A 26,908-nucleotide genomic window follows, 5' to 3' on the forward strand; every position below is an offset into this window, starting at 1 on the left:
GAATAAGTAATACTGTGCTTTTTTCTTCCACAATCAATGCAATAAAATATTGAATGAAGAAATTAAGATATTTGAAAGGTATCTGCCTCAGGTCTCTTCACTTATGTAACAACAGCTACTATAAACTGCAGTAAGAAACATTTATGTCTGGGCTGGAAAGGTCTTATCATGGTGTTGGTGACATGTTGCATGAAATTCTGACATTTAACTGAACATCTTAGCACTAAACATTAATAGTGGTCTTATGAAAACCCCATGCTTTTCTCATTGTCAATTAAGAAGCCAAAAAGAAGGAGGTCAAGAAACAAGACAAACTGAAAAATAAACCGACCAAAACCAAACCGAACCTACCCAACAAAAAACCCAAACAGACAAAGCAAAAAAACAGGAAAGGAATGAAAATTGAAGGGAAGAAAATGAAATATAGGGCAGACAACAGCAATACTTCAAGGTACAAAGGGAGACGGGATGGAAATGGGAATGCACGAGACTAATTAATACAAAGGAGAAGACTGGCTTAACCAAAAATAAGGAAAAAAGGTGTCTCTGCCCTATATTGCTTACATTTTATTACCACTTGCAAATGCTTATTTATAAAGATTGTAGGTGAACTTCCTTACTGTGGTTATGATGTCACATGAAGCTAGAAATGCAAACAAATTCACAAAAAGCCCCTAGCAGCTGTAGGTCAGTTTTGAAACCATAACAATGGGGGCTGGAGTAATGGAGCAGTGAAAAGTCCTTAGGAATGAAATGCTATGTGAAGAAGCCCCAGGAACAGAATACTATAAATCTTTACTTAGTTAACAACCAATTTTTCAAAGAGGCTCAAGCAGAAACTGTAATAGAATATAAAGTTAAATAGTAATGTGATAGCTGATAGAAGGAAAATGTAACTTAGAATTACCTTATATTACTGTAATACTCAGAGACACCCCTCCAGGAAAATTTGTCTGTGTAAAAGACAATATAATGAACTGGGCATGTGCATTAGAAATTTTGTCACAGGCATCAGTGATTAAGCATGAGTGACTATTCGTCAGTGTTTGTATCACTCTTCCCTTGACAACGTTTTGTACAAAATACTATACTTGTTTCCTAGAAGTTGTAACAGTGATGTATGAGTTACAAGAGTTGCTGTTCAGTACATGGAAAAATTGCTGGATTATACCAGAAAGTCAAGATGACCTAAAGAGAACAGTAGAAGAACAAAGAAATAAGGAACCCAGCCAATAGGTTCTAAGGGGCGCATCTTAAATCAGGTAATGAACCCTGTCTGAGGAACACCACCAGCTGTGTTGATAGAGATAAGAAACAGATATATGGGTCTGTTTTTGGGAAAAGGAGAACAGCTTGACCTAAAAAGCACGGAATGCAATAAAGGGAAACCAAAACAATGAGATAAAAGGGAAGAGACTGATTATGATGCTGACATCTCAAGAGACAGAAATAATTAACCATTTGCCCAGAGTTACAGGGAATCAGGAGGGGGTTATGAAACAGGGTCCTGCCTTACTGTTGTAAAATGTAAAATATGTAAAAATTTCTTAAGAAAGGATGTTCTTTGATATTTGATACTTATATATTTTCAAGCCTAATCAACAAGAAAGAAGATATAAACCATAAAACAGGTAGCAGTTAACAAGCAAGCTCTAAGTGATTGTCGGCCTCCTTAAAATTTAGGGCTTGACGTGCTTGATCTCAACTGCTCGGCACATTCACCCCCCCCCCCCCCCCGGCAAACGCCACTTCCCAGTCACCTGCAGCCAGGGGCCAAGGGCACCAGGTGGGGATTTTGGGGAGGACACAAAGAATGCAGAGTTTACAGGTCACAAGCGTGTAAATGCTGGGGATATCAGGGTGAGGTTTACTTTGACTGTCCCTATCTTTTTCTCTTGAAGCCATTTGACTAATGCTGCTAGAACCTGTATTGCCCTCCATAGCTCACCTAACTACCGGAATGCTACTGCAATCAAGCTGCCTTTATTATGGTACGGAATCAGTATCTCAGCATGATCTCACTCTGAATCACCCCTCACATCACAGCTCTTAACAGACTCCTTACTTGTGTGGATTACTAAGCAATTCCTATAAAAATAATAGTGCTGGGAATGTTATAATTTTATAATATTTTGTTCAAGTTGTGAAAAATAACTGTCTAGAGGACCAATTACTCCAGGAAGCTGTGTCAACTCACAGTGCTAGTATGAGCTCACTCTGGAGTAGCTCTTCAGCAAATATTGTGATATTTACTCCCTCAAAATTTGAATCGAACTTTGCAGCTTTTTTGTTGTTAATCAGCAGCTATAGCTAGGCAGCTATGATTAAGCAATTGCACAGTGAAAGTTGTCGTCATGGCTAATCCTTTGTTTTAAAGAAAAGGGAACAAAATCCCAAAATAAATGGGCTGTCTGGATGAGAGCCCCTGGAGTGAAACCAGCAGTACTGAGCAGTAACTGGGGGAAAAGTAATCCTGGCAGGGGAGATCACAACCACCAAGCCCCTGACCACCAAGTTAAAACAGATCCCCAAATGGAATGAGGGGAAGAAGAGCACACATGGAATAATTAGCATGAGAACCAAGAGATGTAACTGGCAAATAAGGGTCTAAGTACTAATTAATAAAAAATCTATATAAATTGTAACCAATAAATGCTGATGGGTTTGTTTGCTGAAATGTGTAAATAGTGTAAAGTTTTGATGATGATGAGCCAGACTTTTGTGGGTTGCCCCCCAATTTCCTAATTTGCACAGAATACAATAAAGAAACAGAAATTCCTTGTCTTAGTGTCTGAAGTGCTGTCACACATCAATCAGGTGATGAGCCTGTGCTTGGGACAACACAGGATGTTCTTTCAAACCACACCCATTAAATATTTGCAAGTGTAGGTGGCAACGGTCAAAATCATGTCAAGAACGTATTACTCATTTTGAGTATAAATTATTGCATTGCTGTTTCCAGTTCAATTTAATTTATTAGCATCCCAAAAATCTCTGCTTTCAGTACATACAGAACAACTTAATGGTTTATTTAAGAAATGGAAACTAGTATAAGTAAAAACTTGCCCACTGTTAGAGACAGAATGCAATTATTTTTCTTGAACCACTGATTTTACTTCGAAACTGAGACGATCTGTTTTCCAATATTGCCTCCATTCATCATGGACTGGAAAGCAGCTTCAAGAGAAATAATAAAATAAATTAGTGCCAAGCAAAACAAGCCAAGTAGTTTCTAAAAAGGAAGACAAAAATGGTAGAAGCAAATGTATTAAGCAGCTCCCCAAAAAGGAAAGATACCACTTTGGACCTACTCATAATTATACTTAATTATGTGCTAAGTTAAGAAGAGGGATTTAAAAAAAAAGAAAAAACAAACGAAAAAAACCCAAGCCTATAATCAACTGCTGAGGACAGCTTTTTGAAATAACTTTAAAAAATTATTTGTAAGCAGCTGTTCAACCCTATACAAATTAATGACTACATTTGCTGTTTTAGTGATATGACACACTAACAGCAAAGAGAGACAAGGCATGATTGGGCAGCCCAGAAATGCTGTGGGTCACACAAATATTTGTGAAAAGAAAGGTTTTAAATATTTCATAATAGTGGGAGAAGCTTGTGTAAAACAATATACCTTTAAGCAAACAAAGTAGGAAAGTATGATATATGACTGATATATTTGGCCAAGTTACTTCAAAATACATATGTATTCCAGTAAGGAGAAATCAGCAATGACTAGAATAAGATTAAATCTATAAGATTTAATTATCACTTAATTCTACTGGTTTTCAATCTTGTGGGATTAATGACTAAATGGACATACTCTTCCCTCTTCCTTGAAAGGGAAGCATTCTTACAACACATCTTGAATCACATGCCTCATGTCACCAGATCCCCTTCATTTTTATATTTCCTTTGTTACAGGTACTTTGAACAGGCTAAAGAACATTTTGTTTTATTAAAATTAATTAATTTTTACTTTCTTTGGTAATATGCTCTGCCCTTTCTTGTGGGTACTTTTCATTTTATTTTTTTTGCAAATCCAATAACAACCTCTGTTAGATATTGTGTTTTTAAAATATCAGTTCAAGGATTTTAAAAATGCATTTCCTTACTCACAAATTCAAAGAAAGGGGCAGTACTTTAAACCTCTAAGATCAGGATGCTATCACCACCTGCTAAGGTAGCAGTTAAGAATAAATTCCCCTCAGTACTAAAACAATAACAACAAAATCTAAATTTATATTCTATTATTTTTTAAATATACAATAATTATCTCACAAAACATTTTAATAATTAGTGAAAAAATTAATGTAACAAAAATGTTTTTGATAAAATATAAAAATCTAAATTGGCAAATGAAACAAAGGAGGTAGTTAACCTCAAATGTCATTGTATATAATCAGGTTATTATTCTTCAAAAATTATGCAGATATCTTACCACCGATGTTTGCTAAGCCTTCGATCACAGTCTCTCTGACCTGTCAATGCAAACAAATCCTTTCAGCTTTCCTCAAACAAGAGCAGCATTTCACATTTCTTAGAAACATGCCAAGAAATTACCATAGAAACCACCAAAATCTAAAGACTTCTCTCACTACAATGGTCAGTGCACTTTTTGGATCAGATATTGGCATGAATATTTTCTGATATATTTGCAGGTGATTTAATTCTTCAATCAGATCCCTGTCCCCACCAAAATGTAATGTCCTGGTATTTTCCCAGGAAGTTTACTGGTCACTTGAAGAAACAAAAACTAATTCAGACAGACCTCACAGGGAAGTCATGGTTAAGCATATTCTCATTACAAAGTAAATGGTGATTATAAAGCTTGAAGTAAAATTTCTGACAAGATCCTCAAAACCATTCAGGACACTTAACTCATCAAGTATTTGAAAGTACATTATTTTTGAAAGTCTGAATCATTAAGTAAAAAGGCACTTTTCAGCACCCTATGCTAAAATAAAGAATATAGACATGAGCAGCATGTAATCAGAGAAGTCTGTCATACTACAGTCAGACCATTCTCAGCAGATACCTTTTAAAACAGTGTGACCTAATAAGCTTTCAATTATACTTACACATTTTTAAAAGGTCTGTTCAATCCTGAGGCACAGTAAGAGAGCCAGAGACAGAAAAGTTAGTCCTCTTGTAGTAGGAAACAGTATCAAAGGCCAAAGATTAAATCTAAAAGTTCTCACCTTCAATTTACCCTCTTGGATCCACTGGCAGAGTTGTAATACGCTAGCTTCTTGTTTGTCCATGTAGTTCAACACCAAGAATCTTTCCCTGTGAAAGAAAATAACGAGCTTTGGTTTAAGAAAGCTTGGTCAATGTACTTGAAAATAACTTAAAATCTTTTCAGAAAACAGCCTTGTTGAAACTGAAGGGTTATGAGCACGAATTAAAGAAATGTAGGTCAGGGCCTTGCCAGTTTGTTGACAACTTCCTGCAGTGGGAGCTTGTCCCTAAACATCAGTTTAGGTAATTTTCTTCAAGTATCAGAGAGAGAATCGTAATAAAAATCAAGTAGTAAAGTAGTATCATCAGAATAAGTAAATATCCATAAAATGTGAGCAAATTCCTATTTTTTTTTTTTACTTTTTTTTTTTCCAGTGGTATGGAGAATAATTAGTGAACCTGCAACTTGATGGTGAGAATGACAACTTTCAGGGTCCCCACAATTCTGCATATCCTGCTATCACAGCTTTCCATAGCAAATGATAAATAGAAATAGTAATCAAAAATTATAATTACTTGTAGGAACATACTGACTAAATTCTCCACTGCATTCTACTATGCATGGTGTATTTTACTAAATTTATCCATTTTTTAAAAGAGCAGACAACAGTAACAGGGACAAGGAAATATTTTAATTAGAGAGATTAACTGATTTGCACAGAAATTAAGTCTCCCAAATGTCCCACAATGCAATGACTGAAAAGTCTAAGACTCTCCTCCCAGTCTCTGCCTTAGCTCATCTGAATCCTAAGAGGAAATTCAACAATTCCAAGTCCAAACATATTAAAAATGTTTTACCCATATATATCTGTCACATCTACAGTTCCATAACCTAATAAACCCCCAAATACTAAAAAAGTAATTTCAATAAAATCACTACATCAGCTGATCCTTATGCCTGAACTACGACATTTTGAGAGAAGGCACTTTGCAAAACATCTGAGAACAGAACAATAGCAACACCTTCCCTTGTACTAAAGAATTCTCAGGGATTACAGGACTAAACAAGCAAACTCAAATAAAATGTAACAACTGACATCATGATTCTATACAACAATATCCTTTCCCATTCTTTATGTTGATAAAGAGAAATGTAAGGGAAAGGATACGGTGATTAAATTTTCCTTTTTAGGCATGGCAACATTCTGTTCCAATTACAAGTAGCTACTGCAGATTACAGACTACCTTCCAGACACCATATGAAGAATCTACCTGGAATCTGGTCACAAGTTCTGGAGGAGAAATGTACCTTGTGATGTTCCTTTCTTTCTGTATTTTTTCTGTGTCAGCAGGCAGTGGAGGGGGATAAGGCACGTCTTTGTTATACTGAGAAATCTGTCCACACAGGATGATATGGCTGTTCTGATTCATCTGTTTGGGATAGCATAAAGTGAGAAAAATTATATTCTCAGTCTCAGAAGTTAAATTTTCCAGATGCAACAGGTTTATTGCAAAATTTTCACTAGCCACATCTCCTATAAAAGAGTGGCAGAATTGCATGCAGTCCCATTAATCTATAACATTCAAATAGTTAAAATACAAGGAAATAGTGGAAAAATAACTGCTATACAGCCTAGTGTAATTTAAAAAGGCACTAAATAGAAGGAATATAGGAAATTGTTACCTTATTGTGGGCCCCCAGGACCAGTACCTGAAGTTGATCACTGAAGTGGAAAGCCTGCTGTGCTGTATTACAGGCTGGACTCCAGTATGAATTAATTGAAAGCTAGGCAGGCAGATATTGGAGGTTGACTAGAATAAACCTGACAGCTGGAATAATCACCTGACTTATAACAGCATCACTGATGTCTCCACCAACATTGTCAAAGTACACATCCACACCACCTGGGCAGAGTTCACGTAGCTGTTTTGCCACATCCCCCTTCTTGTAATTGATAGCAGCATCAAATCCCATTTCTTGGACCAAAATGGAGCACTTTTCATCTGTGCCAGCAATCCCCACCACTCTAGAGCAGCCCTCCAGACGGCCAATCTGCAGGCACAAAGTTGAAAAAAGAAAATCAAAAACCCCAAACAATAAAGACAAAGTAGATCATTCATCTGCATAAAAGTTTCAGTGGAATGAAGGGGGTCCTAAGGTGTGTTACAGCTAAACTCCAGGCAGCAAGCACTCCCATCTCATGTGACACAACTGCCTTTGTCTCCTCACAATTACACACGGGGCAGGTAAAATAAAAACTTACTGTATTTTCAAACTCACTGGCTGCAGAAAACTATGTTATTAAACATAACTTTTAAAAGGAAAAAAAAATATACTATTTAAATACAATCTTCATAGAATTGCTGATACATTGTTCCTTCATAGCTTCTCTTTATTAGTAGGTCTAAAGTTTGCTTAATATTGATTTTGTTTGTGTGTACATATATATATAGAGATATTTGTAGATATGCACATACACATTGCAAACAGGTTTTGCAAAGCAGAGGAGGATAAAAGGACTGTAAATCTCAAAACACAAAGGATGTCATGGCACACAGCAAAAGGGTTTACCACATTACTAGTTTCTAATAGAGAAAAAAAAAGAACGTCTCCAGTCAATACAACATGGGGATGGCAGGCTACCATATAAATATATAATAAATATATGTATATTATACAATCTATTTTACTTGTGCTAGCAACAAGTAATCACCACCATCTGTTTTCTCTTCTCACTATTTCATGAAACTTGAGTTTCATATGTAAAGTCTTTCACAGTTAGTGTGTATGCCAAATACATGAAAACTGGCCGTTCCCACGGGATTATACCTGCTCATGTTTACAAAGATTTTATCTGTATGATTAATAACCAGCATGTTTCAGAAGACAAAACTTGCTAACAGAGGATGTTTGTATGCCCTAAGCCTACACCTACCTGGCCAGCCAAAGAGCCGCAGGCGCCGGCCGCTCCGCTCACCACCATGGTCTGATTTGCACCCGCGGCCACATGTCCCTTCTCCCTGATTCCCAGCAGGGCTGTCAGCCCCGTGATGCCAGCTGCACCCAGAAAGTAGGAAAGGCGTCCATTCACAAGCTGTGGAACCAGCTATGGAACAGAAACGTAGGTAGGAGGTCATCTGTTTCTGAGGAGAGGTTTTGCTCTTTGATTGACTGACGGTAGAAAACTAACTCAGAGTATTTACCAGGCAAGGTACAACTGGTAGGGACTATAGAGCTATCTCTAGCTCTATTCTAACAAGTTTGTACAAAAATGTTATGTCTCTGTGGTTTTAGAAAAAGCTTTTAAGCAAGGTAACTGACAAAAAACTAAATTACGGAAGTGTTAAAAAACAGTTGGGAGATAAGAAGTTTCCAGCAATGGTGAACTATCCCTGTGCTAGCATAAAGGATAAAAATGCACCATTTTATCAAATATGGTGTTTGCAGATCAATGACAGAGTCCTAAAGGAAGGAGTTTATTGGAAAATATAAGTTCTCATACTACAGTAATTTTCTGTTACGAGAGAACAATGAACACAAATATCCTTATTGCACTGAAATCTCTCCACTTTCAACTTAATATTGAATATCCTTTCTATGTGAATGTAAAGCCTCAAGTAAAAGCTTTTACTAAGATAAGTTAGAAAAACAAATTAAATATACCTAAAGCCTTTCACGTCTTACTCTCTTACACTTTCATGAACAAGAAGTTCCATTAGAATGAAAGTAATTAAGAGAATTATTTAACTGAAGCAGCTTCAGGATTTTTTTTTTTTTTAAATAACAAAATAATACTGGTCTGTGTTGACCATCAAAATTGTTATGGAAAAAAATTGATACAAGTTCTGGCACCTATGAGTTGATCTGCCCTTTGAGAACTGATTGCTTCAATAAGGTATGCTTGTTTTTCACCAAAAATAGTGTCATTAGGAGCTATTTAGGGAAAAAGAAAAAGTTTGGGGATGGAGGGGGGAAGGGTTTGGGAAAAAACCAGTCACAACCTTTTGTGTCAAAACCTTTGAGCTTTGCATTCGTATTACCTTTTGTAGCGAGTCTCCATCAAGAATTGCCACTGTCTGCCAAGGCCAAGTGAAGGAGGTTACAAAGTCTCCTTTAGCAAGGTTCTGGTGCTTGCTCTCCTCCACAACCCCAATGCCCCCACCATCAGCAACTTCAGAGAGCTGCCAGGGCTGCAGGTAATCCGAGCCCGTGTCCTCATTCATTCGGCAGCGCTGAAAGACAAGGCTTTAATGAAACGCTTTAAGGGAACACAACTTTTTTATCAGTTCAAGTTGAGTGGGGGATGAAGATGTGTTTAGAACTTCAAACACAAAGGGCTACTCAAAAATCTCTCAAAAAGTAAAACTTCCCCAAGTATCCATAATCTTTTTTTAGATCAATCTTTCCCCTTGTTTGCTTATTACAAAAGGAGGATGGACCATCCTGATCTTCTCCAGCCAACACATTCTAGAGACATTGGCTCAAAGGCACCAGCCTTGAGGTGACAGGCTCTGATGAGAATCCTACAAATGCCATTGCTCAACTGAAGGAATCCTAGAAATGAGGGATTGAAAAAAAAATTCCCACGAGTCATTTAGTCCATGCCCGTGCACTAAAGAGTAGTTCAATATATGCAAATCATCCCTGACAGAGATCTGTTTAATGAAACATCTTGAAACATTATGTACTTTCTTTGCAGCTTCTCCTGTTGCTACAGCTAGTAATTCAGGATTCTTAAACTCTTCCTTAATTCCCAAGCTAAATATACTTTCTTGAAATCTAGACTGGTTTTTTTATTTTTTTTTCTCTGCTATCACCATCTGCAGAGAGAATAAATGATTGGAATTCTCTTTATAGCAAATATTTACAGACTGTGTCTGTTCTGGGTCTTCTTCTACCTTCACTTCCATTGCAACCCACAATTCTCCCAGCCACATGATTTCTGTAATTTTGCATGACTGGAAAAAAAAAAAAAAAAAAAAAAAAGATAAAAAGGCCAAGTTCAGAAAAAGCTGATACAAACAAATATGTAATGGCATATCAGGGCTCACAGTCTCTTCCTGGTCCAATAAAGTAATATTCCTATATATACCTCAAGAATAAAAATGCCAAATTCCTTCCCGATTACTAACTTACTCTAGACATATATTTGTTCTGTAATTGGTAACTTTGCTGTTAAACATCACGACAGGTACAGAGCTGAAGGTATTTTAAAAAACAAATTCTGGCTTAGCTCTAAGCCCATCACCTACCATGTAGGGGTCCACTGACAGATAGAGAGTTTTAACACGCACTTGTCCCGCTTGGACTGTATCTGCTATTGTACTTTGCTCCAGTCGGAAGTTCTCAGCCATTGGCACTCCATTCTTACCTAGAGTTATATAAATAAATGAATCAATATAGAACCTCCTGTAATCAATATGGGAAAGCCTTTTTTCAAGGCAGTCCTTTTTAAAATCAATTGGGTTATATATTTACTCTGGTGCAAAAATACAACCAACTGCTCTCAGCTTTCTGCCTCTTCTGACTCAAGTGAGACTGAGGTAATACAGACTACAGCCACACATACAGCACATGCTGCAAGGGCATCCCTTCACAGAGACCTCCTTAGATTAAAGCTTCCCAGACACATCCATAAAACTATGGCAAGAACTACAGAACCGGAGGCTTCATCCTCAGGTTGGTACCACATGCAGCAGATCAATCAGACAACTGGAACCACCAGCTCTGAGACAGCCAGCCAGCCTTGCCTATTTTAAGTCAGAGTGAATGAACAACTAGAGCAAATTCCTGCTACACCATTTGAAAAACTTAATTGCAGGTCTCACAATAGTTCTTAACTCTTAAAACTGTTTTAGCATTAAGCAGCATACAATAACCCCTCAAAAACTTATTATCTTCTACACCAGATTTATGAACTCACTCTTCAAAATACTGTGCTGATCCATAACAAGGCAAATGTGTAAGTGAGAAAGTAAACAAAACCTCGACAGTGTAAACTTTAAAAAGAAACCCTTTGAAACATGAGAGGAACAAAAGATTCAATATTTACTACAAGGAAACAAAAATTAATAGTAACAAAATATTTTAGACATCTCTTACAATGCAAAAAGAATAAATGTGAGAACTAAAAAGTCATGTTCCCCAATTTTTTTTACTTTCAGCCTCTACACTTAGTTCTCTCAAATATTATGCGTTTACCCTTTTTTCTCACCCAACAGTTTAGAAATCTGCATACATGGACTAAACAAATGCAGTTTGAATATATGTTATATATTGAATAGAAATGTATCTATATTAATGCAATTTACTTTTATTAATAAATGCCGATAAATGTATTGCAAATATATTTATTTACATTAATGGAAATTAATACACTTTATTTAAACTTTATTGCTGCATGCAATATTAGGATATATAAATGTCATTATCTCAAATTAGTGAGTGCTTCTACCTTCACCATTTGAAGCATTAGGCAATCAGAACAAACACATTGCTTCTTTAGAGGAGAGAAATACATACCAGGCCTTGAATTCAGCACAACTCTTTGTATAATCATCTCTGCTTTTGCAGCAATTTCACACAGGATTTCTATAAAAAAAAATGTTGTTTGAAGGCCTGAAACATAAATTTTCTTGAAAAAAGAACATGAGGCAAAATACTCAGTAATTTGGAAATGGGATGAAACATGGACCTCCTCAACTTCAGCATCCACGCCCCAGGAACGTATAAAGGAAGATATCATATAAACCAACCTCAAGCATAAAATAAACAAACATGTCAACAAGGAGTTTTCCCGTTCATCTTATTAAAGCCCTGATTTTATACAATGTCACAGTAGCACCTATTGGAAAGATGGAAAACTGTAATGTATCATGCTCTTTGCAGGACCATCACCAGCCCCTATGAGGCAGAGGGAGAGGTGTATGATTTGCTTCTCTATGCTGAGAACACCTTGTTCCCACCTAACAGACAGAGAGGCAGCTTTGCACACAAAGTCAGGTGCCACTCAATATACAGCAGGCAGGCACACCAGAATAGCAGTCTGCAGGTACATAAGATATTGTTGTGTAAGATGTTTTGTAAGAAAAAGCAATTCTTTCTATTAGCAGTGCCCAGAAATGAAAAAAAAAAAAAAAAAATCACCGCTCAATCTATTCTACAGAAAAAAATTCTCCTTGAATTTCAAGAGTTTAAAAGAGGATTGCAAATCTGTGATTTTGTACCTGTGAGACACAGTTATTATGAGGAAATTATCCAAATTTAACAGGAGAAAAAGCATGATCTCACATGCTTTCAGATCTAATACAAAATAAAAACGTGACTACTATTCTCAGCCAACAGCCATAAATAACCAACCTCCACATGTGCAAAGGACACTAAGGAATGAAACATGATAGCTGACATATTTGTCATAATGTTTATTTTGCTGACAGAGCAAATTGGAAAAAAAACCTAAAATATGAGCCTAGAAAGAGTACATCATCACCACTTATCCAACATCTTTATTCTTTGAACATTGCAAAATACAGAACCTTCTGTCTCTGCTTACAAAACAGCACTCACAAACCATCAAGAACTATAGTGCTGAATGTGTTAAAGCAGTTAGAAAGTTCTTAGGAGAAAAGGGGAACATTCGTGGTCATCCCTCTAAAACACAAGTACCTTGTAAAAGAAATAGATCAAGGTTAAACATTTTATTGTATTTGCACTTGAAAAGCTTCTTATTTGGGAAGAGTTATTAAAAAGTTAATTTATTTCCAGTATTGCAACACCTAAGGATGCTGCAAGATAAGCTACAGGAATGAATCTAAAATGTGCCTTTACAGCATCACATTTTTGATAAATAAGTGACCTGCAGACCGACAATCTACAATAAAAGAAAAAAAAAAAACCCACACTCCTATGAATTACTACTTTCATACTGTTCATAAACAAAAATGAGCACTGAAAATTAAGGACTTAAAAAGCGAAATAAAAAACCATCTTTTTACCCACACAGCTGATACAATCTCTAAAAAATAAACAATGCAAAACCCTAACAGGAAGGATGGCGAAGGATAAACTTCGGCAGACACTAGCTGAACACTGTACTCAGCTATAGATTTCCTGTGTGATCATGGACGCATCACTCTGGTTTTGTTTTACAGAATATTTTTCAGAACAAAACTCCCAATTCTTCCTGACAGCATCTGCCTGACAAAATTACATTCAAGCAGTACAACTGTTATCCTCATAGAAATTGATTTAGCATCCGAATTTCTGCTACTACAACGCGCATCTTTTAAACTGTCAGGTGTGTTCAGTGTAGTTTAAAAGGACAATCTAGTCTATTAAATGAGTTGTACACATTCACAACTCAGCTTAAGTTTATAACCACTAACCTGCTCTATGCAGAAATAATGATTTAAGAATGCAGTGAACATAAACCAACAGCATCTGACAGCTCACATGAAATCTGGGCACATCGATATATAGTATCCGTACCCATGGCTGAGGGTTTGAGCCTCGGTTTACAAATAACACGGAGCAGGCAGAATTGCTGTACAGCTCATGCCTTACAGAGCAGTCCACTGTCAAAACTGCTGACTCCATTTTTGTTAGCCTGAACCTAAATATGTGTATTATGTAAACACAAAACCCCAATCTGAACCAGAGAGGATGAACATAATTTTTATTGTGACTAATATACTCCTGAAATATCAACTGTCTATGATTATACAGAGGAAAAAAACCCAGTTATATAAAGAGAAAAAAATTGAAGATATTAACGTACTAAAAGGAAAACTAAGCAATACAGAGTAGAATAGAAAGATGTGAGTAGAAAAATTATACAATGTAAGTTTAGACTACTTATTTGAATGCCTGACATTCTGAAGGAACAAAGCCACTGTTTATTTTCCAGTTTGTTTTCACAGCTTTTGTTTGAGGAGCCTGTGTACTGATTCAATTTGAAGATCTTCCAAATACTGTGAGTGGGTGGAAAAAAGTGAAGCTGGCAATCGAATTGTCACTGATTCCATGACAGCTGCCACAGCAAATACAACACTGCAGATGGACATTTACTTCTAAATAGGACTGCACCTACAGTGGAAGTCAGCAACATAATTACACAAGTAAATGGTCTCAGTAACATCATAACACAATAAGAATCAAACTTTCCTCACATTACAAACAATACAGAAGTGACTAAAGAAAATAAGAAGAGGCACCATCTTTTAGCACTGTACAGTGAGGAAAGCTTTTGGAAAAGAAGAACAGATTTTCTTTAAAGTAAAATAAAGGGGATTTGTATCATATACACAATTCTTTTTAATATATGCATAGGGCCAGTGTACAGGATGTATTTAACTATTTTTTAAAAAGAACAACACAATTATTATTTTTTAGTATTTCCAAACAAATCCAATCTGAGTTGATTTTACTCTTTAAATCAGAGTAAAAATTCCAAGTGCTGTGCCAATCACCTGATCCACCCTGTGACTATATCAGGAGCATTAAGCAGCACAACAGGAGCATATTCAGGGGAATCTCAAGTATCTTTTAGCCCAGTTTTATCTCTGTCTCCTCTTGCCTTTCTTTCTCCACTGTTTCAGAGATACTGACAACACCTCTTAAAAAGTTAAATAAAATCCTCAGTGCTAAAATGCTTTAGTTTCTTTGCCCCGGGCTTGGTTCCCAGAACTTCTTGTTTTGAATCTGCCCATAAGGCAGAGTTTTCAGTTGCCTATACTCTTGCCAAAATGAGTCACCTGCTTCCAAGTCATTAAATTCTATGCCAGATACAGTCCAGTTAAAAAGCAAAAGGAAGAACAAGGAGAAAGAAGGCAGGCAATTTAAACAGAAAACAAGATTTGGAAGTCTTCTGAAACTGTGATGTCAAAATGGCTGGAACAAGGATCCTCAAAGGAAACTCAAGAAAAGAAATTTCAAGAATGACTCTGAATGAGGAAAATGCAAGAAGAAAAGATGGGAAGAACTGGGACTAGGAATCAGTAAGAACAGAGAAACATGGCAAGAATAGAAACTTAACAGCCAGTAAAGCAGAGAAGAGCAAAACAGAATGGGAGGAGAGAACTGAAGAAGCAAACAGAGAAAGGAATGACTGATGGGAGAAAAAATAAAATAAATAAATAAATAAATAAATAAAGAAGAGACAACTGTAACTGGCAAGGTGAGGTAAATGGAAAAGTAAATGTAATGGATTAAGCACCAAAGCTTCCATCAGCTCCAACTAAGGAGCTCTACATTTGATGTTAATTAATGGCAAACCAGATTCAATACTGACTGTTATGAGTGGAGAAGGATGCGTGCCATAAAAAGCTAAGTACTTTCATGAACTAAACCAATAAATTTAGATTTCCAGATGTTCCATGTCTCATCACTGAATTCTCTGATGAGAAGTGTTTTCTTCACGTGGATTTTCTGACACACTATAAGATTTGAGGGCAGGCTCCAATCTTTCCTCCAAGGAAGTAGCAGATGAAACAGAAAGACAATAGTTAGTAGGATCTTGATCCAGCTATCTCCTTTTTTGTATTCCCAAGAAGCCTAGTATCTTTCAGCTTTTTATCAGACTTCACTGACCCACAGAGCAAAAGTTCCAGTAAGTATATACATTCATATTCTACCTATATATAAACTTCACTTTTTCAGATTTAGGTGACAAAAAAAAATCTTAAAACTTTTAGGTACCACATCTTGAACTTTTTTTTAAATATGCAATTGTACTATACTGCAGTTGCCGAAAATTGTTTACAATACCATATATGCATATGGTATATATACACAAGGCCTATTTCTTCTTGGCAGAAATTCATATAAGGAGCATCACCCGATTTTTTTTTTTTTTTTTTTTTTTTTTTTAAGAGGCCTATAATACTGTTTGCAGGCTCCCAGGTGAGAGCCACCTCAGAGAGACTATCCAGGCTCCCAGGTATGCCCAAAGACCTGGGAATTTAGAAAGCAGCGCTGCCAAAGGTGGAAGAGCCTGTGGAGAGAGCCTTGCAGACGGGTCATTACCAGTTTGAGAAGGCGCAGAGAGAGCAGCCCAGGAGGGAGAACCCGAGAGAGGCAGGGGCAGCGCAGGGGGCTCAGTCCCACAGGCCGGTCTGGGGCTCCGCTCCGCTCCTCCGGAATGCCGCCACTGCCCCGGGACAGGGGGCTTTGATCGGAGGGTCAGTAAAGCTCGACTCCAGCTCTTTCCGCACCTGTGCCCCGCCTGCGCTGCAGCGAGGAGCTGCTAATCCCTGAGAACGACTCCTGGGAAGGACAGTACGTGCTCTACCGAGCACCCCTCGGCCGAACCCGGGCTCGCCCCCGGCAGCGCCGCGTCCCCTCAGAGCCCGCGGCTCCGCTCACCTTGACCGACCGAGCGCCCCCGGACCGCCCGGGCCCGCGCGCACGCGCGGCGCTTAAACAGGGAAACGCTGGGCAGGGCCAGCCTTAAAGCGGCGATGGCGTGAGGGGCGGTGGTGGATACCCCCTGGATCACATAATCACACAGCGTCGGTGAGGGCGAAAAAGGCCTCCGACAGCATCCACACCAGCCTTTCACTGAACATCACCTTGTCAACAGACATGGCACTGAGTCTCACATACGGTTCCTTGAACACCTCCAGGGAATGGCAAGTCCACCCTTTCCCCAGGCAGCCGGATTCCAGTTAATGCTTAATAAACCATTCAGTGAAGAAATTCTTCATAATGTCCAATCTGAACTTCCTCTAGCATAGCTTCAGGCCGTCTTCTCCTCTTGTCCTGTCGCTGGCTGCCTGGGAGAAGAGGCCAACCCTCACCTATCCACAATCTCCTTCCAGGTAATTGCAGAGAGCAATAAGGTCTTTTCCTCAGGATAAACTCCCCAGGTACTCATCACACCTGTGCTCCAGACCCTTCCCCATCTCCGTTGCCCTCCTCTGGATCTGCTCCAGTACCTCAATGTCTTTTTTGTCATGACGGACCCAAAGCTGGGCATGGGACTCAAGGTGCATCCTCAGCAGTGCTGAGTACAAGGGGACAATCCCTGCCCTGGTCCTGCTGGCCACGCTACTGCTGATACAGGCCAGGATGGCACTGGCCTCCCTGGCCACCTGGGCACACACTGGCTGATGTTCCTTCTGCTGTCAACCAGCACCCCCAGGTCCTTTTCCTCCACACATCTTTCCAGTCACTCTTCCCCAGGCCTGTCGTGCTGCATGGAGTTGCTGCAATCCAAGCCCAGGATTTGGCACTTGGCTTTAATAAGCTGAGGTACTGGGAGAAGGCATTTAGAGTTTATGAGGGCATGGTTTCTTTGTGTAACACTGAGACATGTTTTCTCCTCGTGTGTTCCAGTGGATGACATTTTGTTCATTGCTTCAATACAGGATTGTTTGATAGCTGTTCCTAAAATTCCACTAAAGTTGCTGTTGTGTGCAATATTATGCATTTACTATGCATGTGCTATTTCTGTGCTTGAATACAGACAAAGAAGTTTCTTACCTTAAAAAAAAGGTTGTAGCAGGACCCAGAGCTCTCCTGGGATGAGGCTTAGGTCCTGGTACTGCCTGGCATGATTACCCTGTGTACTCGCCCTGTTGTAGTGATTCACTGTGCTGTAAGGACAAACAGGTCTGTGAAGTGGCCACTGAGTTGGTAGCAATTACTGTGGAGCCTGGAGTGACTGCTTCAGCCTGGAAAAACCCTTCCAGACTAATGATTCTGATGACTTTGTACTCTGCCTCTCACATAAAGGCAGGAAAAGTCTTTCTGTTGTAGCTTGATCAATAGCACTGTAATACATATTTAAATGAATTATTTATATTTGTTCCACCATAATATATAAAATTTTGCATTTCACATTAGTTGAAATAACATCATTGGAACTGGAATGACCTAGAGGTGGAAAAATTAAGTATGTTAATAAGGGAATTTATACTTCCATACATTTTTTCCCAACTTGTATCATCTGATCTCCTGACAGGTGCACTGATTGCAGGTGTCTTGCACTGAAAGCAAGTCATCAGGGTTGAAATCATCTTCAGAGTTTCAGATGGGTACATCTTGTGAGTAGGAGGCCTGTGTTCAAAAGAATAAGCACTGACTTGCCTCCTACTTGTGCAAGAAAAGAGCAGCACACTCAACAAAAATAATTCTTTCAGAAAGCAATGTCACAGGTTACTACATAAGCAAATACGAAAATATTATGAAATGTTTTACTGGAGAGCTTTCTGTTCATTTAGAAGTTGTGTATCTCAATGACTGGAAATAATTGAAAGGAAAGTGAGGAAAGGCAAAAAGATATGTTGTATATTGGCACATGTAATTATATTTTTACACCTGTATACACATTTACACATTATATAATATAATGGCAATACAACTTTTTGTTTTTGATAGAAGTATGAAAAAACTCCAAGAGCCTTAACCCAAACACATAAAATAGTATTTTTTCTCTTGCCTGGCACAGGGTGGCTGTGTTTCCTCTACAAACAAGGTTATCCTGGAGATGTTTGCAGCAATCATCTGTAGTTTGCTGTTTAACCTTTATGGTCATGCACACACACACACACGCACACACACATATCCTCCTTTGTCTCTTTTATTAAGTACTTGTTAAGTGAAGCTATTGTAAAGTAAACTTAGGTGTGAATTTAAAGTGCAGTAGCTGCACTGACTTGGCTCGTGGATACTTTTTCTACTCTAAAAAAGCTTTTTTTGGGGTTTAACTTGATTCATGTCAGACCTAACAAAACAACACAAAGTCGCCCCATGTGAAATAAAACTGTATATGCATGCAGGCCATTGTGGAATAGTTGTTATAGAACAGATACTAAGGGCTGCTACCACTTATAAACAAATCTAAATTAACATTGATGTGACAACTTTAAAGTCAATCAGAGATGGGGCAGAGATTAAATGGAGGATGTGTTTGAGTTGGAAGATGGTTGTGGTAATGGATAATAAATCACTGCTGCCTACCCAAATAGGGAATGTTATTTAGGGGAGCCTTACTTCACTGAACAGATCCTTAAGGTGTCTTCTGACCAACTTCAGGCAAATTTGAGGATGCAGGAACATTTCTTAAGCACATGGTGGGATAAAAAATTCCCATTTGATCCTTTTAGAACAAAGTAGGGGGGAAAGAGGGACATGGATAAAAAAATCGTTAGCTCTCAAAGTCATGTGTAACCTTGGACAAAGTATAGAAGTGAAAGAGCTGTCTTGTTAAGAGTGGTTAAAATCACATTGCCATCAATTTCAGTAAATTTCAGCCAAAAGTAATAGTCAAAATAGAATGCAAAAATCAAATCTGGAGGCTTTCTTTTTTCCTCCCTCCTTTAGGATTAACTGACTGTCTAGCTGAATCCAAACCATATTCTCGTTCATGTTTACCTGCTCTTAATATAAAAGCAACAAACTTACATATTCTGACTACACTGTGAGACTTAGATGTTTTTAAAGTGCAAAGTTATCTAATTTCCAGGATTTGCTGGGCTCATGGATCATATTTATTAGAGAATGCCATAATAATTCTCCTTTTACACATTGCCACATTCATGAGTCGCTCATTCTTGGCAGATATGTGCCTTTTCTTTATTATTTTTAATTAATGTCACTATAATAAGTAGTCTTTAAATCTCTCTAGATGAATAATGCAGATGTTGCTTATGTAACTGAAGTGCAGGTGTGTTTTGGCTGTAAAAATTCCCTGGAGTATGCATGAGCTCAAAGTGACAGCAGATTCTTTAGCCTGTGTGTGCAGGGAGCAAAGTGGTCCGTGAGATCTCTCAAGAAACATCCTTCATGGAATCTGTGAAGCTAAATGCTCAGTTAGATTACTCAAATCCAGCACAATTTAAATCTTTGTTTTTGATGTAGAATGTCTCTTATATGATAGGAAAGTAAGATGTCATCTTCTTCTGTGGAGAAGCATTTTTCTAAGGGTACAGAAAGTTAGAGAAATATTTTTAATCCATTCTTCAGAGAAGGGAGGTATCTTGAGAAAAGGGGTATTTCTCCACTGATAAAGAGGCCTTGTGGAAGAACTTGGAAGAACTGTGGAAGAACCCTGTGTTCCTGGATAACAAAACCAATTTGTTTATCCTACCAATTCTAAAGTGTTGTTTCAGGCTGCAGTTAAAAAAAATATTGCAAAGTCATCTCTGGTAGATTTGGTGTTTCTGGTTTTCTAAACTATTAGTTTACTAGACTTCAGTTGTTTTTCTTGCCCTTGTTGCTGAGCCAAGAATGAGAAACCTCCCCTGCTCACTTGATGCAATGTGAGCCAACAGCATGAAGTGCTATTGAGTGTAATTTGAGCTAATCCACATATGTTTGCATGAAATATCTTAGGAGTTTGCATATGATTTGTTCTGGTAGCAAAGCTGTAGATGCAGTAACTTCAGGAGAGGACAGAAACACCTTAGGTCATTACAGCTGTTGGCAGTGACTCTGAATCAGCCTAAGTGATGCAATATACAAATAGAAAAATTTTATCTTGAGACAGATGCTGAGGTTGAACTGTGCTATTCAGCTGACTTCATGTCAGAATGACATCCTGTGCTGTGGAGCCAGTTTAAAGGTGATTTCTTACCAGCTCAAATCCCTGTTAACTGGAGATTTTAGAAAGGGTAGACAGCTGGGGACAGCAAATTATCATTCAACTCGAGTTATGCCATCCGCTTCTGCTTTTGCAATTTTTATTCATGGAGATCCTCTTTTGTAAAAAGAAATTAATTCCACAATGTATCACCTATGGACTGATCATTAGCTTGAGGCAAGGATATTTGTGGGAAAGTTTTGCAGGTGACACTTAAGATGCTATATGAAATTAATGCCTTCTGATGCTAATTGCTCCCTAATCACAAAGTGGGCTTCATCTGTACAGGCAAATATACAGATAAGAAAAAATTGCTACTTTAATGATAACTTAGTTTTCTGATGTTTCATGCTTGTAAATTTCTCAGCCCATATTTCTTTGCCATCATTTCATCTGGGCATAGGTAGGATTTGGATTTGCTCTGTCATTAACAATTTTTGTGATGGTAAGGAAGCTTTGCTCTATAAGCATACTTTGCTCATCAAAACTACTGATTTTTATACAGGTTTACACAGACAACTATCTGCAGGACACATCTTGAAGAATCACATTCATTTTAAGGAAAAAAAAATTTTTAATAAATAAAGAAAAATATAATATGGCAATAGCACTCCTTGATATCAGGTTTCTGTATGGAAAACACAGGCTCAAAAGTATTTCCCATAAATGGTGGGCCTGATCTTCAACCATTTGATATTTTAGAAAACCTTCTAATTCCATAAAAAGTGAGCACAATATGTTATCAGTTTAATCTGATACTGATTATTACTGTTTGATCAACATAAACTTTTATTCGTTATTTTGGCTCCTTATCTGTCTCTGCCTTTTCTTTATCCTTAAGGGAAGAAACAAAATACTGAAGTGCTTGCTGCAGAGAATGGTCTTCCTGTTGTCTTTATTTTGTTAGTGACAAATTCTTAAATCCATTTTGGTGTAACTTCTTATTTAACTTTTATAAATGACCTGAACATTATGTAGATGAAAACAATCTTGCTGCTGTGCAGTATCATGCCAGGATCACATCCTTCATTTTTTACTGCAGCACACTTGGGGAAATTAAGAACTTCTATTTTAGAAACACAGTGCTAGATAAGCAACCTACGTCTGTGTAGGAGGTTTCTTTCTTTATTGCCTTGTGTGCCATTTCCATTTAATTATATCTCCCAGTTACACACACAAAAAAAAAAAGGTTCTACTAGTACTCTTTCTGAAATTTGCAAGTGAAGTATTAATATACACATGGTTTTTCTGTCATACTCAGGATTCAGATATGTCTGTTTCACAACAAAAAGACCTTGAGTTTTCCCAATGTAATATATAGCATCATCACTGAAAAGTTAAAATTAAAATGTTGCATATGCTTTGTAGTGAAAAATTGTAATTTAAAACAGGAAAGATCTAAGGGTTTTTAAGTGTAGAATGTTGATTACCTTGAAAGTATTCCTTTTTACTGCTGGCTTTTCGAGTTTGTCTAAAATGTGCTGCCAGATTTGAAAAAAAAATATTAAATGCAAGTTATCCCTTATTTTTATTTGTTTCACAACGTATGTACACAGAAATTTTCAATATTTAGTGAAAAGAAAACTAAATTTTTCATTTAAAAAGAAATAAGTTTTTTATAAACTAAGCTGCATTATATGAGGTTCCAAGATACTAAACCATCCTGAAAAATGTGGTGAAGGAAGAAATGTAATCACAAAAGCTCAAATTATTTATTCAGAACACAAAATAATCCTTGTACAATCAAACTTGAATTGTGCTAAGATATATTTCTTTAGTTTAAAATTGCTGGGAGCAAATGGTCAAGACAAGTGTTTCTGTCTGAGTCAAGGACAGAAAACATGAGCACCATTTGTTGAAAATTCTACTGATTGCTGCATCAAAGCAAGAGGCAGCAGTGGGTGACAGACTGTGCTGCATAGTGAAATCCTAATGTTAATAGAATACTAAATAGTATTTCTATTCTTTTGAATAACTGAAATACAACTTAATTGGAAAATTTCTCTGTTTTTTAATTAATGCACCCTAATGCATTAATTAATGCATTAATTAGAAGAACTAGAATAACTAATGCTAATGGCTTATAGAAGCACAAAAAGAAATGGGTCTTCCCATAGAATAAAGAAAAAATTGTTCATATGAGGGATGTGTATGGGGCTGTGGGAAGTTAGGCATAGTGTATGTAGTGTAGCTTCCTTGTAAAACTCCTTACTATGCTAATCCTTGATCAAATAGAATTGAAAAATCCATGTTGTGGGTTTCAACCTAACTGTGGAAAAACACATAAATATAGATGAAAGCTGATGAAAGGAAAATAAAGGTAGGTGTAAAAAAAGGAGGAAAATGAATGAAGAAGAAGCTACTTCTGAAAGAACTTTTCTTGCACTAGCATCATTTTTCTGCAGTGCTATTTCTGAAAAGCAAGTACTGGTTTGTCAAAGAGGACTATGAAGATTTGCGAAGTCTCGAGATAGCCTAAGGCATATTTTTGGAGCTTTTTGTGGGGCCTGTTTCAGAGCTGCTGGATATTAGTAGAAAGCTTCTCATCCATTCAGTATGTGAACATTCTGGAAATTTACAGCACTTGGTTGTTATCAGTCAATCAATAATGACTATGGTATCAGTAAATCAGCTGTTGTATTCTGCTGGCCTAGGAATGAGCATTTGCAGAAATTCAGCTGTTTCCTCTCAGGAAAAGAAGAGGGATCAGTAAGCACAACTGGCCTGGACAGAATTAATGATGCCAGTTACTGTATTCTAGGACACTGTATTTGCCCTTATTATCATGGATGATAAAGTATTTTATTGAACATGTGAAACTTGGACAACAACTGTTCTCCCTCTGCTAAACAGCTGCAGAAAAACTGTGAGGGCTCTCTTTTAGAGAGCAATCAACAACTGGTAACTGGAAGGGCTGAGGCAGCTCAGCAAAACTGGCTTCAGATTATAACTGTACTCTGTGTCTTACCCAGAATAGCTGGTGGGCAGTAAAGTGACTTTCTGCCATTTCTGAATGACAGTCTCTCAATGCATTTTAAGGATATAATTTCTACATCTACTGAGGAAATGAGAGCTTGTTTCAATGCCTTTCTTTTTGTTTTTTGTGCAGCTTTCTGTGGTGTGCCATGCAAGACAGTACACACCTCTAGATCACTTAATGGGTACTGGCTTTGCAAACACTGCAAGTCACATTAATTTTAAATACAATCATGAATGGTAATTGACAGGAATAAATAGGCTATGTCTTAGTTCTGGCAAAAATGTTGAGTATTTTAATTACAGTAACACCTGACTAGTTAGAGATACCAGGTCTACAAATCACAGAGCTTGTGATAGCTGAACTTGTCCAGGTAAACTTGTGAAATTATTTCTACAAATAGTCTTTTCTCACTGTTTCAAGCACTACAATTTGGAGGCTGAAATGACCTGACAGAATTTTGTTTGGATGTCAGAGAAATTAAGTCTGGATGCTGTTCTCTAGAACAAACTGAAAGAATTGTGGCTGAGGGTCTGCTGGCGATATTTGAAAGACAGCTGCTGAATCTAAGAATGAAGTGCATGCAGTAGGAAAGAGTTACAATTTTTAATAACAATAGTCTCCAAAAATATGTTCCTGTTTAACTCCATTATCTAATTTTTTATGTCCATGCCGATTTCTGTGTGTGCTTCCTGCATGGCAAAGCCCCACTCTGCAATTAGAAAATCATCTTTCATAATGAATTGTGACAGTGTTTTGTTGTTATGAAGTTCTCCTTGTTGTCTACTGTGTTGCTTTGAACTTTTGATGTCTTCTGCTACTCAGCCAATTTCAAGAGCTTCCAGTAATCTTTCACCAAAAGGAAAAACATCCCAAACATCCAACTGTTGTAGTCGCCTGAACTGAACAGCAGTAACATTTATTTTCTTAGTGTCACAGATGTTAAGAATGATGATCCTATAATTCAGTAACTTTTCTTACCATTCATAGTTTCAAGATACAAGGATGTTTGCGGGTTTTCTGTGTGTTTGGTGTTTTCTGTGGTTTTTTGGGAAGGGTTGTTTTGGTATTTTTCTTAGTTGAGCAGTTTTTTCCTCCCTGCAGTTAGTTTTTGGGTGTGAATTTCCTGAACCACTTTCCATTCTTGAGAAACTCTAGAAGCTTTCTCCATCTTTTCTGTGATGCACACTGATATGTGAAGCCCAAAGTCATGATTCTGTTAGTGGACTGTGGATTTGCTACTCCCTGCCTTGAGCACAGTGGATTTCTGCTGTCTCTTGTTAGTAGCACAACAAAACATATTCAGAAAACTTCTTGTGGGGAAGAGAATCTATTGAGAACAAGACTGATTTTTTTTTATTGCTTGAGGCAATGATATTGGAGGATGCCTCTCATACATAGGAGGAAAGAGTAAAGAAACTACAAGTATGTATAAACAGACACTATGGTAAATCCAGCAGAGAGCTAGCTTTTGAATACTTTCTCCATGATTGTCTTCGTGGCTCATGTGAATTCCTGGCTCTTCTTCTGTAGATCTTGGTTACATTAGCCTCCTCCAGATAACATCCTTTGCTTTCTCAGTCCACTGTGGCTTCAAGGAGCTGGAGAAATCTCTGCAGGAGCAGGGGTGGGGGAAGATGAGGGAGCAGCATTCATTTCCAGGGGAGGAAAAATCCTCCTTAGTGTGTAGGAGGGAAGGTTTTGAGAGTAGTTGCAAAATGTCCAGGATGCATTGATAATAAACTTCATTGCTTCCTGTTGGAATTGCTGCATTTTTTTCAGGCTGGCAGTCCTGTGGCAGCCATGAAGATATGTGTTTTGTTCACTAACAGAAAATATAGTGCTCAAACACTCAGTGGACCATACACATAATATAACCATATCCATATTTGGGAAACATTCCTGCCTTGGAATACCACATTCTAGGTAGGGCTGTTGCTATGAAATTGTGTTTTATGCCCTATGTAGAAATGGAAAAAAAATTGTTGTAGACTGTACCATGTGTACAAGCCTTTTAAAGTTCCCATTGACGAGAAAAAAACCCTTTAAATTTTATATTAAAAAAGGGTAAGAGGAGGAAAAAAGAACAAACCCCATAATGAGATTTGTACTAAAACAACATAAAGAGAGTAACTGAATTAATTTTCCTTATAATGGAATATGCTATGTACTTTATGCAAAATACAAGGAATATTCAGAGATCACAGAGATAAACAGATCAACTGGTTGGGATAGGTCACAACTCAGTATTGTAAGGAATCATGGAGGACTGCCAAAATACTACTGCAGTCCAGGCATGGAAATCAGTATGATGCAATTTGCTTGCGAATCTGAGAAGAACAAAAACTGCACAGCAATCCACCAAAAATGCTACAGCATAATGGTGATGACAGAAGAAGCTGCAGTCTGGCTTGCACCAATGCAAACTGCCAGCACAGGCAAGCACAGAGTGACAGAAAAGAAGGATTAAGGAGTAGAGGGACAGATAAGGTCATCAAGGTGCGTAATGATGTGGTTGCAGATTATCCTCTGTATTTGGTACCTGCTTGTCACATATGCCTTATTTATACTTGTTGGTGTCTCCCACCATGGTTTATGTTCCCCTGCTGTTCTATAATTTATTTATGTGATGGAAAAGGGATGAATTCTCATGAGAGAGTACCATGGGCTGCCAATGGAACCTGGTGCTAGCAAATGCTCACTTTATGATTCCCCTGCTGCCCCTAGATTTATGCAGCATGCATTTCAATTTAATTTCAATGATTCTGAGTCATTATCACTAAAACCTGTTTGGGCTAAAAGTTCTTGAATGACTGTAAGTGTCAAATGCTTTGAAATGGGTTTTGAGATTGCTGCTTGTAATATATGAGCTACTGAAGCTCAGGAGGAGCTCCTAGTTGATGTTGTCTGTAAGAGATTACTTTAAGGATGTTCTTATATATATATATATATATATATATATATATATATATATATATATATATATATATATATATATATCTTGCACATATGAATAATACATAACACAAATATTACAGAATCCTGAAAATATTTATACACCGTGCACTATTAGTTATTACCAGTTTCTTGATGTCAATGATGCAAACCTTATTTTTATATTACTAAATAGCCTATAGATCAAATTAATTAACTTCTGCATGCTTCAAAA

General features: G+C 37.5%; 1 protein-coding gene across 5 annotated transcripts; it reads right to left on the reverse strand.

Annotated features, from left to right (window-relative positions):
* Positions 1–3,008: 3,008 nt before the first annotated feature.
* Positions 3,009–16,596, reverse strand: PTGR2 (prostaglandin reductase 2). Of its 5 annotated transcripts, none has more exons than XM_056492901.1 (10): positions 16,544–16,596; positions 11,705–11,773; positions 10,435–10,553; positions 9,223–9,414; positions 8,118–8,288; positions 7,025–7,234; positions 6,491–6,612; positions 5,202–5,289; positions 4,442–4,481; positions 3,009–3,177 (listed from the first exon to the last, which is right to left on the reverse strand). In XM_056492901.1, exons 2-10 carry the CDS (start codon positions 11,739–11,741, stop codon positions 3,113–3,115), a joined length of 1,044 nt encoding a protein of 347 aa, XP_056348876.1. In that variant the 5' UTR covers positions 11,742–11,773; positions 16,544–16,596; the 3' UTR covers positions 3,009–3,112. The 5 variants fall into 5 exon arrangements, with proteins under 5 accessions (XP_056348876.1, XP_056348877.1, XP_056348878.1 ...); XM_056492902.1 differs by lacking the exon at positions 16,544–16,596 and adding an exon at positions 16,393–16,537; XM_056492903.1 differs by lacking the exon at positions 16,544–16,596 and adding an exon at positions 16,205–16,415.
* Between the last annotated feature and the right edge of the window lie 10,312 nt (positions 16,597–26,908).

Source organism: Oenanthe melanoleuca, chromosome 5, assembly GCF_029582105.1.
Source record: "Oenanthe melanoleuca isolate GR-GAL-2019-014 chromosome 5, OMel1.0, whole genome shotgun sequence".
NCBI lineage: Eukaryota > Metazoa > Chordata > Aves > Passeriformes > Muscicapidae > Oenanthe > Oenanthe melanoleuca.